General features: G+C 37.3%; 1 protein-coding gene across 2 annotated transcripts in view; it reads right to left on the bottom strand.

The window, feature by feature from the left end:
• TMEM196 (transmembrane protein 196) overlaps positions 1–19,925 on the bottom strand; it is a 51,922-nt gene extending 31,997 nt beyond the window's left edge. Inside the window, exon 1 of one of the 2 annotated variants that reach the window (XM_065884264.1) lies at positions 19,761–19,925. In XM_065884264.1, the coding sequence (XP_065740336.1) occupies positions 19,761–19,925 (165 nt within the window). The remainder of the gene's footprint in view (positions 1–19,760) is intronic. The other variant, XM_065884265.1, reaches the window with a different exon arrangement.
• Positions 19,926–20,466: the final 541 nt, after the last annotated feature.

Here is a 20,466-nt window from a genome sequence, read left to right as displayed (position 1 = left end):
GGAATTCATCCCACTCAAGGAAAGGACTTGGAATATGCTGTTTCCTTAGCCTGAAATAGTCCTATTCTTCTTTGACTGGCTAAGTACTATCCCGGATCTAAATAGGACCTAAAAATGACTGCCTAAATATTACTTCTTCATGGAAGAATTCCTTAACTTTCTGGATTGAGCTCCCATTTTAAGCTCTGATGGCATCCTGACTTTTTCCTTTGTAGCACTGTATTTAAATACTTATCTCTACACTTACCTGTTTAATGTTTGCCTCCCTACCATAGACTATAGCTGTCTTGAGGTCGGGACCTCATCGTCTTGTTCTTTATTGTATTCCCAGTATATAACACAAAGTCTGTTATAAATTGACACGTGAATATTTTGTGAATAAATGACTTAACAAAGCACAACTTCTCTAAACTTAATTTGTTTTCTTGCCATCCACACATGCCTCCATTTTTGTTTTCCTGATCTCAGTGAAACTCTCTCATTCTCTTTAACCCAGGCAGAAAGGCAGCCTTAATTTCCAATCTCTTCCACCCTCATTTTTCATAACCTGCTTCCCACCCAGTCTTGTCGAATCTATCTCCATAAAGTTGCTCACATATGCCTTTTTTTTTTTTTTTTTTTTTGTGGTACGCGGGCCTCTCACTGTTGTGGCCTCTCCCGTTGCAGAGCACAGGCTCCGGACGCACAGGCTCAGCGGCCATGGCTCATGGGCCCAGCCGCTCCGAGACACATATGCCCTTTTAATGTCCATTCCTACGGGAGTTACCTTCATTCTGATTCTAAATTTTAATATGAAAGATATTCATAGTGCCCCTAGCTCTAATTCTTCACACTGCTTCCTAGGTGATTATTCCTAAAATACACTGACTCTTGTTACTTATATCCTCAAAACCTTTAAAAAGTTTTTAGTACCTGTCGATTTCTTAAAAAGTGTAAGTTCAAATCCCATAGTATAGTACTCAAGTTTCTAACAGTTAGCTCAACCCTACCTCTTCAGATTCTCTTCTTTCTTCATATTCTGTGCTCTGAAACCAATATCCTCTACCATTCTCAAGCTCTCCATGGACCATGTCTCCACCAACCTGAAAGGCCTTTCTTTCCTCACCTCCCATCAAGCCCTCCCTACTTCAATTTTTCCAGACTTGCCACTAAAACACATCCTCCATGAAGTCATCTGTCTCCCTCTTCACTTTCCTTTGCGCCATCTGTCTCCCTCTTCACTTTCCTTTCGTAGGATTTTCATACACTGCATTCTGTATTTAACTCTACTTATTTGGATTAGTAGGAGTCAATATATCAATAGTTTAGTGATTAAGAATGACTGCTCTAGAATCGAATTGGCTGAGTTTGAATCATGGCTCCATCATTTTCCAGCTGGGTGACTTTGAGAAAGTTACTTAAATAATTTGCTACAGTTTTCCCTTTAATTAAATACATAAGAGAACATACTTCATAGAATTGCTATAAATATTAGATAAAATAATAGGTGTAAAGCACTTAGAGGAACTCATGTTCAATATCTGTTATTGTTTACATGTATTTCCCCCACCAACTATAAAACCCTTAAATCCAGAGTCCATATACTTATCTATCTTCAAATTCTCAGCAAAGCACTTCATTTAAAGACCAGTAATTATTGGTCACATTGATTTATTGGGAAGCTCTAGGGTCCTGTGTATATCCTGAAGCTTTAGATCACCATAGCTATCTCAACAAGATGGGTCTTGTTAAAGGAACACATATTTAGGAAAGCAAGGAAAGAGGAGGGAAAATCATCAGAATTTCAAAACAGGAGAAATTATGTGAAAAATTAGCAACAATATTGTAATTGCAACTGTAAATAGTAGAATACAGAAAGGAATCTTGTACAAATAAGCTGAAAGCTTGCAGTAAATGATGAGCAGTAAATAACGTGTTGTTATCAAAGGGCAGCTTGTGATAGAATTACTTTCTGTAGTCAGGGGCTTAACAAGTTGTGGCCATGCACTACTGAGAAAAAAGCAAAAAGGCTCTCATTCAGTCTTCCTCTGTCATTTAATTATATTAGGTGAGTCAATTGAATTCTCTGGGCTTCATCTTTAAAAGGAGGGATTTGAACTGGATGGGATTTGTGATGTTCTCCCTGCTCTGACGTTCTCTGATCTGTAAACCAAGCAACCCTATGTTTTCTCCACTCAATTTCAGCAGACACTTCTCCAGTACTGACCATATGTATCAAATATTTCTCCAGTATCTACCATGACATATAGCATAGCTCTCTGACACGTTCTATCATTTGTAACGATATTCTCCATTCCTTTTATAAGAATGAGGAGACTCATACTAATATCACCTGATCATGGAATTAAAAGAAACAACCCATGTGATAGTGCTTAGCCTTGACTGTGGGACATGGCAGGTGCCAATAAATGTTTATTTTCTCCCTCTCTTTGGAAAATTATTTCTTAAATATCAAGATCCATTATTTGTGAAGCCTTTTCAACCTCTCTGTGTACTCCTAGTCAGAACCTAACAAAATATGTTATATTCATGTCTATTATAACACTGATGCACTGATCATTTTTTATGGTAATTATTCACTATATAGCTGTCATTCTAAAAGTTCTTGAACTCCTTCTTGTCAGGTGTTATGGATTTTAATCTTTAAAACTTTAGCACTAACAGGACCTCACACATACAAAAAGTTCAATGAATATATGTTGATGAATGGATAAATGAATGAATTAATTTCAGGTTAGTAAAAGAAGTGGGAAAAAGCTTCTCCTCTCCCAAAACACTTTTTTTTTTTTTTTTTTGGCAGTATGCGGGTCTCTCACTGTCGTGGCCTCTGCCGTTGCGGAGCAGAGGCTCCGGACGCGCAGGCTCAGCGGCCATGGCTCACGGGCCCAGCCGCTCCGCGGCACGTGTGATCTTCCCGGACCGGGGCACGAACCCGTGTCCCCTGCAATGGCACGCGGACTCTCAACCACTGCGCCACCAGGGAAGCCCCCAAAACACTTTTGATACTTGCCAAATAATACTTGAAATCCCTTTAACAAAAAGTGACACAGAGTCTTTGATTGCACCATTTAAAAAACAGAGGTTGAAAGACTTGTGTCATGGGAGCTGGCTCCTGAGGTATCCATTCTGGAAAATGCTGTACTATAACACTTAGCTGCTTCTAGTGTCTCTACCAGCTGACTAAGCCAACACAGCCTTCCCAGTTCACAAAGAACTCAAATTGTCTAAAAGGCGGTCCTCATCTATAGTTCACGTCTTAGGTAAACAAAGCTTGACAATTTTCTTGACCAGCTGACTACTTGTTTTTGATGAGAAAAAAGTATCTAGATGAGAGCTGTCTAATAGAAATTTAACCTAAGCCACAGATGTGAGCCACATGTATAACTTTGCATTTTCTGGTAGTCACATTAAAAAGAAAAAGGTGAAAATTTTAACAATATATTTTATTTAACTCAATATATTCACACTATTATCATTTTCCCATGAAATCAACATTAAAAACGAGGTAATATATGTCGTTTTCTCCTACTCAGTCCTTGAAATCCAGTGTGCATTTTATACTTATATCTTAACTCAGACTAGCCACATTTAAAGTGCTCAGGAGCCACATGTGGCTAGTGGCTACTCTATTTGTGCAAATCTAGAGAATACCTAATCCTAGTTATGGTCACAAGTCAAAGAAAAACAAGTGCCCCCCTCAACCACCAAATATCACCCAAGAGATACAATGATTTCCTGAATTAGTTAGTTTCAGTTATGTGTGAGCTCTAGAGGCAACTTGTTCTCTATACGCCTAAGTTTCCTGATAACCCATTGCATGATGTCTGCCAAACTTGCATCTTTTAATGCAGTAGATACTTTCAACTCGATATTTTATAAACTCCCCAAGTATCCCTCTAAGAGACTATTCTGAAGGTCTGAGAGCCAAAGATGTTTGACGATACCCCTTGGCTAGAGCTGAAAAGACATTAGCAAAAATTACAAGTTAAAGTTACATCTCTTTCGCCAAATGAACAGTTCCTTTGAGAAAATCCTTTCCTTCAACTACAAGTAATTGGGGTACAAAGGTGGTGAAAATTGCTAACCTTTCATAATGGTATTTTAATTTCATAATGTCACACTACAAAACTCAGCTCATCCCATCACTAGTAAGTACACTCTGCTATATTCATGGCCAAAGATACATTTATGGAAAAGAGCACCTTTTTTTTAGTGTGGCCCTTTAAAGAAATTTATCATTATAAAATATTTTGACAATTTTTACAACAGTGTTGGATAAGGGCGTTTTACATACATACATATATATAATATATATGTAAACATACGCATATTTGTTTCTAGCCACTTTAGGCAAACTGCACTAAATCTGACTTAATTTTGATTTCTAGATGTTTGAATTAAAAAGAATAGCCTCAGAGAGAAAATATTCAGAACTACAGGACTTTGACATTCCCTGTCCAAGCTCTACAAATGCATAAAGCTTGATAAATGAGCTTTGGAATTTGTTTTTAAAGCCTTCTTGAAGGCAATCTGCTTACTTACCTAAATTGATCACTAGCTTTTGTGGGTTTGGAAACATTAGTAACTTTTAAAAATTAGCTTGGGGACTTCCCTGGTGGCGCAGTGGTTAAGAGTCTGCTGGCCAATGCAGGGGACGCAGATTCAATCCCTGGTCCAGGAATATCTCACATGCCGTGGAGCAACTAAGCCCGTGAGCCACAACTACTGAGCCTGACCTCTAGAGCCTGCCAGCCACAACTACTGAGCCCGTGCACTGCAACTACTGAAGCCCACGTGCCTAGAGCCAGTGCTCCTCAACAAGAGAAGCCACTGCAATGAGAAGCCCACGCACCGCAACAAAGAGTAGCCCCCGCTCGCCACAACTAGAGAAAGCCCACATGCAGCAACGAAGACCCAACGTGGGGGAAAAAAAAAATTAGCTTATCTCAGTCAGTTTGGAAAAGCACCATGGAGAACACGTCACAATTTCTTTGGAAAGCTGTTTCCTTGAAACTCCCAACTGGGAGGAAACCCCTGAAATCTGTTAAAATAATTACTACATCTCCATGATAGTTAGCAGTGCCAATAATTTGAGATCATTCCTGTTCAGTTTGGGGCATAGCCACATAATTTCATTATCCTTTTGGTTGAACACTTATTTTAAGGATATTTAATGTTTTGCATCTGTGCAAATAGTGTTAGACCAAGAATTAGATGACTTGGACTCTTATCCTGGTTCTGTAGTTAGCCACCAGTGCTAATTCTCTGGGTTTCAGTTTAGTTATCTGTAAAATGATGAATTTGGAATAAATTATTTTTATGTCTCTATCCTGTTCATATTGTGTGACTTAATTATAATTCTCAATCAAGAGGGAGAGAAGACATTTTAATCATGTTCTCAGAGTCAAACCAGACATGTTTCTTCTCTACCCTTAGCTATTGACAGATATCAAATTAGACAGAAAACACAAAAGCCATCAGAGAATCCTCTCTCTATTCGCCATTAGGTGTGACAAGCTCTGCATCTTAACTCATATTATCTTGCTTTATTACATGAAACAAAGGTAAAACTTATCAACACAAAACCTCCAGTTTAGCTCTAAATTCAATCTCCCTTCACTTACTCAAAGACTTTCTCCCCCTTTATAACTCTCCCATTCTACTCCATTATTCACATCAGCATGCCAAAGTGTTCCAAAATCTCCCTTAAAAGTGAAAGCCTTCCTTGACTCCAAATCTTTTTCTACTGATGGTTCTTTCTCTCTACTCCATCTTCCCTTTACTGCCAAGCTTCTACACTTACTATTTCTGCATTTTTACTTCCCGTTCTCTCTCAGACTTCAGACTGCCTTCTACACCCTGTTTTATTTCATCTTCTCTTGCTAAAGTAAGTAATGACTTCCACATTTCACTCTACATCTTACAAGGAACCTCTCTCCTTTGGGCTTCTGGGATGCCACACTCTCCTGGTCTTTAGCGTATTTTTCTGGTCACAACTTTTCAGTCTCTTTTTTCTACTTCTGAGTATTATAGTAAATTCTGAATGTCCAGCTTCTGAATATAACAGTAACTGAAGGCATTGTTTTGGGTGGTTTCTACAAGTCATGTGGCTTTAAATACCTTTAAATGTATTTAACATATTTACAGTCTACTCCCATTTTTAGATTTCCAGCCCTGAAATCTAGACCCATCTAATAGCCCACAGCATCTCTCCATTTGGATGTCTCACAGGTACCTCCGACTTAACAGATCACAAATAAATCCTTGATCTCTTCCCACCATACACAATTATCCCCTACACACACACACACACACACACACACACACACACAGTTTTTCCTTCTCTAATCCCCTAATCTCAAGAGTAAATAGGACCCTATCAGTTGCTCAGTCCTGAAATCTGAGGCTCATTCTTAATACTTTACAATGGCATCTAATGAAACACAAAGTTTTCTCAACTGTGTATCTCAAATATCTGTTCTTCTTCTATTTTTATTTTATTCTTTAACTCTCATCCATGTAACTATTGCTTCATACACCCTAGCAGCCTCCTAACTAGACCTGTGATTTAATTTGTGACAAGTTAAGAACTTGTCTGACTCCAAAAAAAATTTTTTTAAATGCAGCCCCAAATGAGCTTCTTTAAATGCAGGTATAATCCTGTTACTTTCCTGCTTAAAATCTTTTGGTGGCTCCTGATATAATTAGGAGAAAATAAAAACATTGTACCGTATGTATAAAGCCTGAAGTGATTTTCATCCCCACGTGTGTCTCTTCACCTCACCCAGTGCCTTATATCTCCTCCTACTCACTAGTCATGCTCCAGTTACCCTGGCCTTCTTTCAGTTTCTCAAACACATGGATCTTTTTCTATCTCAGAGTCTTTACACACGGTATTCCCTCTGGTTGGAACAATGCTTTTTCCCTCTTTATCTGGGTAATGCCTCATCATCCTTCAGAAAATATTGCTTCCTTAGAGATGCATTTTCATATTCTCCCATTATTGACAACTGTTATAGTCTTCATAAGCCTGTACTTCTATTTAACAGGTACAACCTTTAATTGTTAATTTGTGCATTATTTATTCATCGTCTATATTCCTTTTTATTTTATTTATTTATTTATTTGCTTGTTTTGTGGTACGCGGGCCTCTCACTGCTGTGGCCTCTCCCATTGCGGAGCCCAGGCTCCGGACGCGCAGGCTCAGCGGCCATGGCTCACGGGCCCAGCCGCTCCGCGGCACGTGTGATCTTCCTGGACCGGGGCATGAACCCGTGTCCCCTGCATCGGCAGGCGGACTCTCAACCACTGTACCACCAGGGAATTCCTTTAAAATTAAGCTTCAGAAGACCAGGGATCATGATAATTTTATTCACTGCTAAATCCTCAGAACCTAACTCGGAGCATAGAATGTCATAGCTGTGGAATCAATACTTGTTAACGAAATCTTATAAGAAAGTGAATTGAGGAGAATAGCATATGGCTGATGAGAATGGGAACAGGAACTTGACTCTCTTCATTTTCCATAGCTCTTCCTCCATACCATGCTGTCATTCCTCTTCTTGACTCATCCCAACCCAGTGTAGACCATGTAGCTCAGGCTGATCAAGTGTCTTTGTCACTGACTTCAACGTTGATTTGGCCCCATTTTCATAAGCCTAATCCCTGGGGGGTTCCCAGGCCCTGACCATGCTATCTAACAACTCAGTTTCCTGGGCTTTTTCTGCCTTTATTACATTTATAGATATCCTCAATGGCCTCTGCTTTCCCCTCTCCCAATTATTCTGCATTTTTAGCAAAGCGTTCATTTTTAAAATAAGTCACTTTTCTACTTTCCTATTTATAGTCCTTTCTTTTCTTAGTCTATGGAAGATCCTGCTAATACGCAGTGTTCTTTTTTTCCCTTAAGCTAGATCTAATTTCTTGTTTTCCATCCCAAAACAGAACACTGAAATAAAGTAAGGCATTTATATACATTGATCCATATACTATGTTTCTTCCACTCCGGGAAATTTTGAAACTTAAAAAAATTTTAAAGTTCAACTTGGAAAGGGTAAATGTACACTTTTTATCAATAGAGCCATTACCTCTCACAAATATAATCACCTTCACAGGAAAATAAAATACCCAGAGGATAAAGTGTACAAGAGCTATGCTGATGTGATAAGCAAGCAGTCCTCTATTAGCACCAGGCCATCTTGGTAGCCTAGCAGACAGCATGGGGTAAGAGGCAACCAGAGCAAATAAAGAAATTAAACCAAGCACTCAAGGGAGAAATGGAAAGAAAAACCCCACAGTAGTAAATGGGGATGCACAGCAAGTAGTGAAAGAAACCTTTGCAGAGGCTGTAAAGTAACTGAATGAAACTATCAACACGCAAGAATGAATTTCAGAAGAAAGCATCAAACATAGATAGTATGAGGCTGATCGGCAGGCCAAGCTCTTCTAAATGAACCCAAGTCCAAAAATCTCAGAAACTTCTTACTGGGACCCAAATCCTCAGTGTGGAATTCTTTCTTTCTTCAGAAAGAATCAGCCTTGATGCTCAGAATGCCATTCATTCCTTCACACCCCCACTCAGGGTTCAGGTAATGCAATCTTTCTTGTATTCAATGAATTATGCATTGTATTTTGTTACAACTACTCTTTGTGATAGTTTTTCTTTTTAAAAAATAATCTGTTCAATATTTTGAGTATGCTAAGTGAATAAGGCTTTTTGATGTTCGAGCTATTTCTGCTCCAGAAGTAGCAAGGAAAATTTTAACTAAACTTGTAAATTTTCAGCAAGAGGAACTTTGAATTTGCAGTATATTTAAGTGGCAATTGTCCAAGTAAATCTTAGGTATAGTCATTATTCATGTTAGTTATTAAAACAAAACAAAATAAAACTATTTCATAGAAAGCAGGAAAAAAATCAGAAGAGTTTATCCCCTGAGTCCAAAGTTTTGTTATTTTAGCCAAATATAACATATAAATGAATTTTAAAATTCAAACTTACTTAAAATTTTAAAAAATGATTAGTTCTGGAGGGAAGTAAAGGAAAATGCAATCAATATTCAACATCCAGATATAGATAATGCTGTCCATGACATTCTACTTATTAAAGTAGCATAAACTTCTTATATACATTTTACAGGAGCTCCATATATGTCATAATAACAACTTAATAAGTATTTTTATGTAAATTAAGGTAGTTTTACATTAATGTGGGCTATCCCAATTTGCAATGATTTCACTTGTATTTTTATGTTTAAGATTCCTTCGTGTCATATAAATAATATTAACTTAAATACTATAATATATTTGGGCAACATTCAAATATCAAGCTCACAACTTGATACATGTGGAAGACCTAATAAAGTTAAAAATGTTGGGCTTCCCTGGTGGCGCAGTGGTTGAGAATCTGCCTGCTAATGCAGGGGACACGGGTTCGAGCCCTGGTCTGGGAGGATCCCACATGCCACGGAGCGACTAGGCCCGTGAGCCACAACTACTGAGCCTGCGCATCTGGAGCCTGTGCTCCTCAACAAGAGAGGCCGCGATAATGAGAGGCCCGCGCACCGCGATGAAGAGTGGCCCCCGCTTGCCACAACTAGAGAAAGCCCTCGCACAGAAACGAAGACCCAACACAGCAAAAATAAATAAATTAATAAACTCCTACCCCCAACAAAAAAAAAAAAAAAAAAAAAGCATGACACCCATTTAAAAAAAAAAAAAAAAAAGTTAAAAATGTAGAAGATGGCTTTGGTGAAGAGGAAAGGTAAAAAGATACTTCCTTGGGTACATGCCAGCTTTGAGTCTGTGATTTGTGGCCTGTCCTCTCAGAGTTGAAAATATCCAGGGGCTACAGGGGACTGGAGGGTAGAAGTTATACTCTTCCTAAGAATTGTCAACACCACGAATGAACGTCCATCCAACATGCCTGGCAGTTTCTGAAAGTTCCTGCCAGTTATGGAGATAAGGGGCAGCTGAGAGAGGGTCACGACGTTGTGAACCTGCCCCCAAATCAGGGCACTAGCAGCCTAAATGCAGCTTATACTGCGTATCAGTGATAATTATCGACTTCCTCCTAGGAATTACTTGTCTCTCGATCTCCACTGTACACGTATGAGCACCTGCATGGGTACATGCACACACACACACTGACACACACATACATATACATTCTTTCTTCAGGTGATTTAGGTTTCTACCCTACACCTGTTGCTTTTCGATCTTAAATCACTGAATCCTAAATCCTTTAGGTTCTCATCCCTTAAGTGAAGAAACTCACCTGCTAAGTGGTATAACAAAAGTAGGTGGAATTCTTAGGCAATGTAGTATATTATAAACATAAGCTGCCATTGCTGTTATTATTTATGCCATTATTATTATCATTATTATTTTAACTCTTCAGAGTAATCCATGTAAGAGATTAATTGGCAGAAAACAAGTAGAGAAAGAACTAAAAATTCCAACAACCCAGCAAAATTAATGAGAAAATCAAGAACACATCTGTATTTGATAGAACAAACAAAAATTATACCTCTTTATGTCAATACTGACCTAGAAAATATTCCTGGGACCCTGGGACAAGCACATTAAATCACCACTACTATTAATGCCAAAAATCAGTTATGACTAGTACATATTTTCTAAGAGAGGATATATGACCTAAATGTTACTAAGTCTTGAGTCCAAGGTCAATTTCATCAACGGTCTTACAATAAGCTCCCTTCAGAAATGTATAAAATGTCTATAATGCACAATAGAAACCACACACAGAAAATGGATTTTCCCAGAGATATGGCAAAAGCGTGCAGTCATTGTTGTGGGCCAGTCACAGTTACTGAATACCTAAAATTTATCAAGCCCTTTATGGAAGTCCTACTTTTAATTTTTAGAAAACTCCATGAGACAAGCAGTAGGATTGCTATTTTACCGAGTTAGCTGACTGCTCAGTGAGATAATTCAAATCATTCAAACTTAAACAACTAGAAAATACTAGAGCTAGAATGTGAACCCAAGTCTTAATACCTCCAAAACCTGTTTTCATCTCTGTGTGTCACGCCAATACTTCCAGTTACACAAATGAACTCTTACTTTTCTATGACAGGCAGCCGTAAGAATAACTGAACAAAAGGAACTTATGATCTTACAAATCCACCGTCAATAATAGGAAAGCCATTTGAAGCTGGAGTTAGGTTTGTGATGAAAGATTTTCACTTCCCTCAAGTCTCAAGATTTCCTTCAAGTCTTTCTCTTGATCCTGCATACACATCTTGGGACCAAGGGCTGGTGTTTTGCCTTGAAATTGAGCAGCAATGCCTGGCCCCACTGCCTTGGCCTCATGACCGCCAAGTTCTACCGAGTAGAACTAACCAAGCTTAGTTGGGAATCAAGAGCAGACTAGTCTTACCATTCTTTCAGGACTCTTTTGAAGCTGGACCCATCCTAGTCAGATGAGGTAGATCTTCACTTACCAGTTTTTCTGTGAACATGTCTTTGCTCTAACAAGTTCAGTCTCCTCAATCCTCCATAAACTCTCCAATTTATTATCCCTTCCATGATTTTACACATACTAATAACCGCTTAGCACATCTTCTTTCCTCTGCCCACTGGAAATCTGACCGATCTCCAAGGCCTGGGTACAGTTCTCCCACCACGAGGAAGAATACCCTTGATCCTTCATTGATACCTCTCATTCTGAACATATTTAAACAAATATGTTATTTTGTGTCTTCCTGATTTGGCCTCATAATATTTAATGATTATTTGAGATGCATAATTTAGCTTTATTTTTCAAGGCTAAAGCTTAAGCTTTATGGATAGGAACAATTTAATCTATTATCTCACACTCTTTTGAGAACATCGGGGTTGTGTTGTTCATCAGTTGACTATATCAGTCTCTTCCGGAAAATAGATACAAACAGTGATCGGGACCTGGCTTTTAAGCCATCCTGCCTGACTCGTAGATTCAGGGATGGGAGCAAATAATTAGGTCAGGCCTCAGTGAATGACTTTCTCATGAAAATATCCCATGTTCCACACAATGCAGTCAAAGAAGTACAGATTTTGAAGTAAGACTGCTCTGGCTTTAAATACTAACTCAGCTGATTAAATAATGGTGGACCCTAGGTAAGTTCTTTTTCCTACATAAATTTTGTAAAACACTACATTGTTCACAAAGATGTTAAAATTAGAAATAAAATGTATAAGAAAGCATATGGACCATAGTTAACCATGAATAAATCATGTCTAGTATTATTTCTATAGGATAAATAGCTCAAGGCACCCAGTCCGCCAAGGTGATATACTTAACCACTAATATTTTATTTTTGCCTTAATTTTTTCCAATATTTAATAACAGATCATGAACTAATGGAACTTTCAATTGCTTCTTGAGTTGCAATATTGGCACTAAAAATCATGATCACTCATTAACATTGTAAGAGTCATTGTTGAAATCTAGATATTTCATTGATGAATCTGTTAATAGTACAACATGAAATCAACATTGCTTCAAAAGCTATTTGGGTTGTTAGGGCAAAACCATATGAATTTCCAAGATATTGAGTATCTTTGTCAGAAGTATTAATTTGTACTTTTATTTTGACTTTATGACAGTAACATATGGTTTTATATGTGTTTCGAGGACTTTGTTTTATGGTATAAAACGTGGTTACCATACCTCCCCTGTTTGACTTGCCTAACTTAGATAATTGTCTAACTTATCTGATTTTCAAATATTTTTATCACAGGGTTTCTACCCTCTCCACCTCCAACAGAAAAACAAAAAGAGAGGTGTCTTACAGCAGCAGCTGTGTCCCCATTCGGTTTTAAGGTGAATATTTACATGACTTCTCTAATGTAGATATTTCGGTACATTTTTTTAGTCGTTAATGTATATACCTGGATTAAATCAAAAGCTAACTAGATACTATACATGAAAAGAAAAAACAAAAACAAAAATGATGAGTCAAACTAGAGTTGATTAAGGGTGTTGGAGAAATGTTGAGAACCAGTGCACCACTAGTGGGTTAATGGTCCCAGGCAGTCATGGAGCCAAACATGGCTAATGCTCACTGAGCACTTACTTTGCGCCAGGCTCGTTACTGACAGCTTTATAAGCATTGTCTTAGCTTCACAGTAACTTCACAGCAACCTGTAAAATAGGTACTCCTTGACTCAGTGAAGACACATAGTTATCCAGAGCTACAGTAATATTGAGTGAGATGTATGAATCCCATCTGTCATTCAATATGAGTAAAGTATATATAGATTAGATCTGCATTCATGACAAGGATTGCATGGCTTTATACATCACAGAGGAAAGTAGTCACATAGTGTCTTTTCTTTCTCTCTTTTTCTCCTAGAATGATGCTCAGTGAGAGTCTTTATATACTATCATCTAATTAATCTGCCATTGTCCATGTATTTCAACATGGACACCTATTTGCAGAGCAACCACCTTGTAATTTGACTAAATTATTAGGACAATAAAGTTAAATATTTTGAACAACTCTGGGCTTAGTTATTTAGGTATAGAAATGCCATTTGAATGAATAGAATTATGTATCAATATATATATATAATGCAGTAGTAGGATGAAGTTTTGTTCAGTTCGTAAGTGAATGAGCCAACATCATTTGAAGAGAAAACAGAAAATTGTTGGGGTTTTTCCCCTTTGGTGAGTGTGTAAACACACACACACCAAAATCTATTCTAATTTTTACTGAATTTTCAAGATAGCTTTGGATGAAGTTTGGATGGCTGGGTTATGCCTCCCATCTACTAATAAAATTAAGTATCTGAGGGCTAAGTGAATATACAGGAAAGTTAAATTGCTTCGCCATATTCAAAGCACATATTGGATGATCTGGCTAATAATTAAGTCAATATGGAGAGCCAGCTTGAACATTTTAAGCAAAAACATCCAAATGAAAAGATGTGACTTTGTCTAGATCATGTTGTATGGAGCAAACTGTCAACAAATAGGTGAGTGATGCTATTATTATCACTTATCCCCTCACGTTTCTATGGCAAATTCTTCAAGACCAGTTATACCCTTGAATGAGGGCCAAAATTCTGAAGCAGAATTTTTCATGGCCTCTGCACGGAAATTTCAACACATGTCACTTACGTGTGGGTGAAATACAGACTAAAACAAAAAAAATATCAACGGATAATGGCAAAACTCACCATTTTTCTTCCATCTTACCATTATCAATCAACACCAGAAATTGGCATTTTATTTTTTTTGACACAGAGTATGATTCCTTGAATAATAACTACATTTTCCAACTGTTTAGCTTGTCTAACTCATCTAATTGCCAGTTATCTAATTGTCCTGACTTGAGTAGATAACAAGTAGCACTTGAGTATAAGGGTGTGCCTCAGATAAGGAAGATATTCTTTACCTGGCTCTAGAGAGTCCATGAAGGGGCTTTATTATATCCAGAAACTTGATATTAAAATTAGTCTATATGTTCAAACAATACTATTTATGCATAAAGAAATATCTTGAGATTACACACTAAATGTATAATGGTGGCTAATCTTGATGAGGTGGTAGGGAAGAGAACTTCAGTTTTGATCTTTTTTTAACCCTTTGAAACAATATTTGTGAATTACTTATATAATTCAAATTAATTAAAAAATTGGATATAAATGTTCATTTGTAATTATTTCTGAGGATGGGGGCAGTGTTTTCATCTCATGACAAATTATACGCATCCTTTATATTATATATTTTAACTTTGGAGAAAAATGATGTATTATCTGGCCAGAGACACACTAGCTTCAAATTTTGTACAATTGAAGTAACTGTTTGAGGGGTTTCTTTCACTTTATTTTGTTTTTCCTTAAATTAACTGAACAGACTTAAATATTAGAAATAACATTTTTGAGCAGCTATCATTTATACATAGCATCTCATTTGTGGTGCTATGGTATGGGTCAGATTGTACAGTAGGTGAATTTCAACACAATCTTACCACTGGCTGAGTTGTTGCCATGGTGAATCAGGAGTCTACATACTAAGTATGTGACTTGATTATGCTATAAATTTCACTCACCTAAAGTAGAGGATTTTTTAAGCAGATGAAGTTATGATGTACAAATCAAGTATGCTTCAGAAAAATAAGCAATAAAAAGCGCTCAAACTTTATATGATTTTGATCAGAAAAACTTTGAATATTTTAAAAAACTATTTTACATGTGGGGTAAGGAGCCTAAGAAAAGTTATTTTAATATATTTAATTTATAGAATGAATATCAGATATAGATGGATGGAATTCAGCATGGTATGTATCAAATAAAACTCAGTATCAGATGCTTCTCTGGACATCACCATTCGAATCTTTAGATTTTTCAAGTACCAACTTAGAGCAACAAAATAAAATTCTCCTGGATCTGTGTACCACTAAATATAATCCACTTCCATTATACATGATTCACTGGAGACTGAGAAAAATGACTATCCCACAGCAGCTTGGAAACATAGCCCTGTCTATTTAACTCCCTGTCAATATACCTTACACATCAATTATATTTCACCATGCCTATGTCTTTTCCAAAGCAGTTTACTCAATGGTTTATTTATTGTTATCTAGTAATAATGTATTCTTTCATGCTCTCAAGGAGGTGTCTATATAAACTGTAACAAAGAATCAGGAGGTGGCCAAAATCCTATAAGGCATTTATAGCTTTCTTTCACTATGAAATTATAGTTAAGTAATTGTTCCTTCTAATTGCCCACATCTTTTAGACTGGTCCCAGGACGTACCCTTTGCCTGATTGTGAAATAGTGACTGGAGATAGTCTGTATAAGCATCCACCTTGTGGATTTTAAGCCCTTTTTCTTTTTTTAAGCCACTTAAAAAGTGTTGGCAAGAATGTGGATGAACTGGAACGTTAGCACACTGTTGGTGAGAATGATAAATGGTGTAGCCACTATGACAACGGTATGGAGGTTCCTCAAAAAACTTAAAATGGAACTACCATTTGATCCAACAATCCTTTTTCTGGGTATTTAGCCAAAAGAATGAAATCAGGATCTCAAAGATATATTAGCATTTCATGTTCATTGCAGCACTATTCACAATAGCCAAAATGTGGAAACAACCTAAATGTCCATCAACAGATGAATATGTAAAGAAAATATGGTATATACATTCAATGGAATACGATTCAGCCTTAATTCTGAAGGAAAGTCAGAAGGAAATTATGTCATGTGTGAAAACATGGATGAACCTGAGCACACTATACTAAATGAAATAAGCCAATCACATACAAACAAATACTGCATGATTCATCTTATATAAGGAATGTAAAATAGTGGAGTTTACATAATCAAAGAGTGGAATGGTGACTTCCAGGGGGTAGTGGGGAGAAGGAAATGGGAGTTATGGATCAAGGGGCATAAAATTTCATTTAATCAGATGAATAAGCTCTAGAGATCTGATGCACAGAATTGTACCTATAGTCCACAATAACATATTGTACATTTAAAAGTTTGCTAAGATCTCTTGTTAAATGTTCTTATCACAATAAAATACAATAAAAAAAATTTTCGTCCAATAATTTTTCCAATAATCCAAAAATATCCAATAATAATTTAAGTCCAAATAATCAAATAGTTGCCTGAACTCTTAGTGCATTTGACCTAGAAAAAAGCTTATGATGTTGAGGTCCATTATAATAAGTAATCCCTTCGTAGTGCAGTTTTTATTTCCATTGGCTTCTAAAATTTAATTCGAAATCTGGCAATAATGATATTTGTGTTGAAAAAACTTCATGGCACCAATCAAAACACACTCTGATTATACACTATGACCTGAAAGGTTAATTAATATAAAATCCCATCCAGTGTTTATAAATAACACAGATTTTTAATTCACCGAATACCAAAGAGATTAGTAGTTTTCAATCTAGTTTTCTGCTGCATATTCCTGCAGTCTCTTTGGGAACTAAAAATTGGTATTATTATTATTATTATTATATTAAAACTGTGAGGAAATAAATCTATTGCCTTAGACTGGCACGCAGCCTCCCATGGTCTGGTCCCTTCCACTCTTTCCATTCTTATCTCTCCCTCACGCACGTAAGCCCCAGAAAAATAGAAGAGCCTGTTCTACCTGAAACACAACCCATCCCGTCCCAGTTTTTTGTCTTCATCCTTGCTGCCTAAAAGTTCCTCTTTCTCATGCCCTTTACTGTTAGTCTATGCACCCAGTACTAGCTGTTTGCATTTATTCAGTGCTTACTACATACCATGCATTTTACTAAGAGCATTATTTCATTTGCGACTTCTAGCAACCCTATTTTACAGAGTATGAGGCAACTTTGGCTAGTCATCCAAATAGTAAATGGCTAACGGCTGAGCTGCGATTTGTACCCAGGCAAACTCCAGATTTCATACTGTGATACATTACTTAACACTGTGATACATTAATTCCAAGTTTCAATAAACTTTAAAGATCAAGAGAAAAATAATAGTTCTCCCGTGGGTATTTCCTCTCTCCCCTTTATCTACTCCTGTAACTCCCTGAAGTCAAACTAATTTCTCACTACTGATAAAAGTTTGTGACATACCCATCTTGTTTCCTCTGCTAGGCATTCTGATTCACCTTAATAGGCTTTGTGTTAAATAGTAAAACACCTTGCATATGGTAAGCCCTCTATAAATACTGGTTATATGAATTCATCATCGCCAGAATTAAGAGAGAATTCAGTATGTATCACAAATGACCTCTGAAAAATTATTTTAAAAATCAATTTAGCATGCCTATAATGTGATAAACAAAGATCAAATTTGGATATTTATATCTTCACAAATTTGATTTTTTATGTTGAGTTAATAAAAGTGACCAAATCTATGGGCACTCAAGTTTTAAATCCATTCATTCAATCATATGGATTTTTTTTTTAACTGAATCAGACAATAGAATTTGAAACTATTATTTGAGAATCCTAGGTGAATTTTGGTTACTCTAAGGAAACAAAGTGTTAAAACTGGAAATAATTCTTTATGATAATGACTGTATTATTATTTTATTTGCTTTTCACTGAGCTGCTTCAGAATTTTCATTTTCTGTACATACACATATGTCGACTCACCTAGATAATGGTAAATAGTTGGGAAAGAAAGGAAAAAATCATTTAATTATTTTTCTTACTTGACACTAAGCAAATGTAACCACTTTTTTTTTATTTTTGAAACTGGATACTTTAATGCTATTTAGACACAACCTACATTTATCTACTCAGTTTCTTGAATTTCAGAGGGGAATTGATTTGAAGAGTATTTGAGGCTTCTTCCTCATAAGCCACCAGAAGATCACATTTTCTTCCCGTGATTTAAATGTTGACATTACAGTTACTTTTGACAATTGTCTGATAGAAGTTTTAAAGTCTAACAATTTCTATTTAAATAATAATAAAATAATACTACAAATCTCAAAATAATCACTACTACATATAAGATGTAAAATTACTAGGTTGAAGATTTGCCTTTTAGTCTTTCATACTTAAATTTAAAATATACATTGATAAAATTACATAATAAAGAGAAAGGTAATTAGTTGAGGTTGGTGGTAACTTATTGAATTCAGAACAAGGATTCCTAGAAAAATTCCATGTTAGAGATGAACACCATTTTTCTTTCTTCTTATAACTTCTGCAAATTAAAAACACTTCACTCTGAAAAGTTAAAATATAAAAACTAATTTTCTAAAGCACAAGTATGCCAGTTTTAAGAATGCTACAACTTCTCTCAAAAGTAAATTGCTTCAGAATTATTCTTTAACTCATAAATAATTTTTTCCTCAGTGACCTAGAGCATGACTAAGCCATGACTGTTAATTATACTCACTGATTATCTGTGACAGAATAACATCCTATTAAACTATCTGAGAAAATAGAATCAAGCCAGAGACCCAGAAGGACGTGGATATAGCAGCTATATAACTTAAAGGAGAAGAAAAGCTGATTTTCACAATTAGGCTCACACTAGGAATAGTGCTGTTATTTTATTGATCCTTGGTAGAAGGAATGGGTCTCCAAAGCTTTCCTGGAGATTCACCCAAAGTAAATAAACAAGAAGCTCACTGGGTCTGCCCTCTGACCTAGAGAAAATTATGACATTTTCTCTGAGCATTAGGTACTCTTTAAGCTGAGTTATTCTGCAATTAGAATGTTACATATCATAATCTGTTGTTTACCTTATTGCCTATAACTTACAAAAGAGTTCTATAGACGCTAACAAGGGAAAATTAAGAGCAGTGTTTTCTGGGATAAAATGCTCCTTTCACACTCACACCCCATTTCTCCTTTTGTGATATCGGTGTTGCCTTTAGTGTACTTTGGGCACTGTTATCCAGAAATAAACGCACGATTCTACCCTTGCTTGTTCCTGGTATAAGAAAATGATATGACACTTTCATTTTGATTTTCCTTGTAAAAGAAATTAAGTGAGTCTGCCCTTGACAGGTGTGATGCCCTAATCAGCACCACTCTGCAGGCTTTTGCAGATTCAGCCAGTGGAAACTGCCCTCCCCCCAACTTTAAACAAAGCCATTTAATTTGGTATCAAGTCAAGGTAAGAAAAAAGGAAACACAATAATAAATAAAGGACAACATAAAGTATAGCCTGCCAACATGAACCTACATGCAAGCCAGAGGAGATTTATAATTTTCTTCCCCAGGGAGGGAGTGACTAACGCACACACACTGACCATCACCGTAAAGAGGTAAAGAGAGAGTGAAATGGCTCAACGTACACACACCCCGCTCCATACCGGGGACGAGTCTCCAAGCTGCGGCTTGTGCTCTCGGAGGGCCAGGCTGAAGCTGACCGCTCCTACGGCCACGCTGGACACCCCCAGCCCTATCTCCAGCACAGAGAGAACCAAGAGGCTCCCAATAATCTGGCCGCTGGTGCACATCCTTCCTCGGTCATCATTCCTTCCAGATCAGAGAGAGAAGCCAACCATCCACCTTCTTTCTTCCACTATCCTCCTTACCCCTTCTGCCCCCTACCAGACCCCAAAACTTTTCTTTCTTCACCGGCGAAGCATTATCCACAAGGACTGGATTTCCAGAACTGGAGACCCTCTTCCCTGACCGGGTCAGAGGCAGAGACGCTCCATCCCCTGGCACGTTCGGACAGGGATCGTAGAAGGATTTTCCCGGTTCGGTTCGGTGGTCGGAGTCCAGGAGAGGAGAGCACACCGGTAGAAAGGGCTTTCAACAAGGAGCTGGAACCCTGGAGGAGCCACGGAGCTCCGGAGCCCCGAGCCTGGAATCCGGCTCGGGAGGCGCTGTCCAGAGTTCTGCCGCGTCCCAACTCTCCGCAGGGAAATCCCGCTCCCTCCTCAGCCTCCCAAACCCTTTCAGGCTCCCCTTTCTTTCCTTGCCAAGTAGATGAGCTTTGCTTCCCCAGATCCAAGGCGGAACTGCTCAGAGCTTCTCTCTCCCTCTCGTCTC

The sequence above is a fragment of the Phocoena phocoena genome, chromosome 9 (assembly GCF_963924675.1).
Source record: "Phocoena phocoena chromosome 9, mPhoPho1.1, whole genome shotgun sequence".
Classification (NCBI taxonomy): domain Eukaryota; kingdom Metazoa; phylum Chordata; class Mammalia; order Artiodactyla; family Phocoenidae; genus Phocoena; species Phocoena phocoena.
The sequence above is the reverse complement of the archived record's forward strand: the minus strand, read 5'-3'. Positions and strand labels throughout refer to the sequence as shown.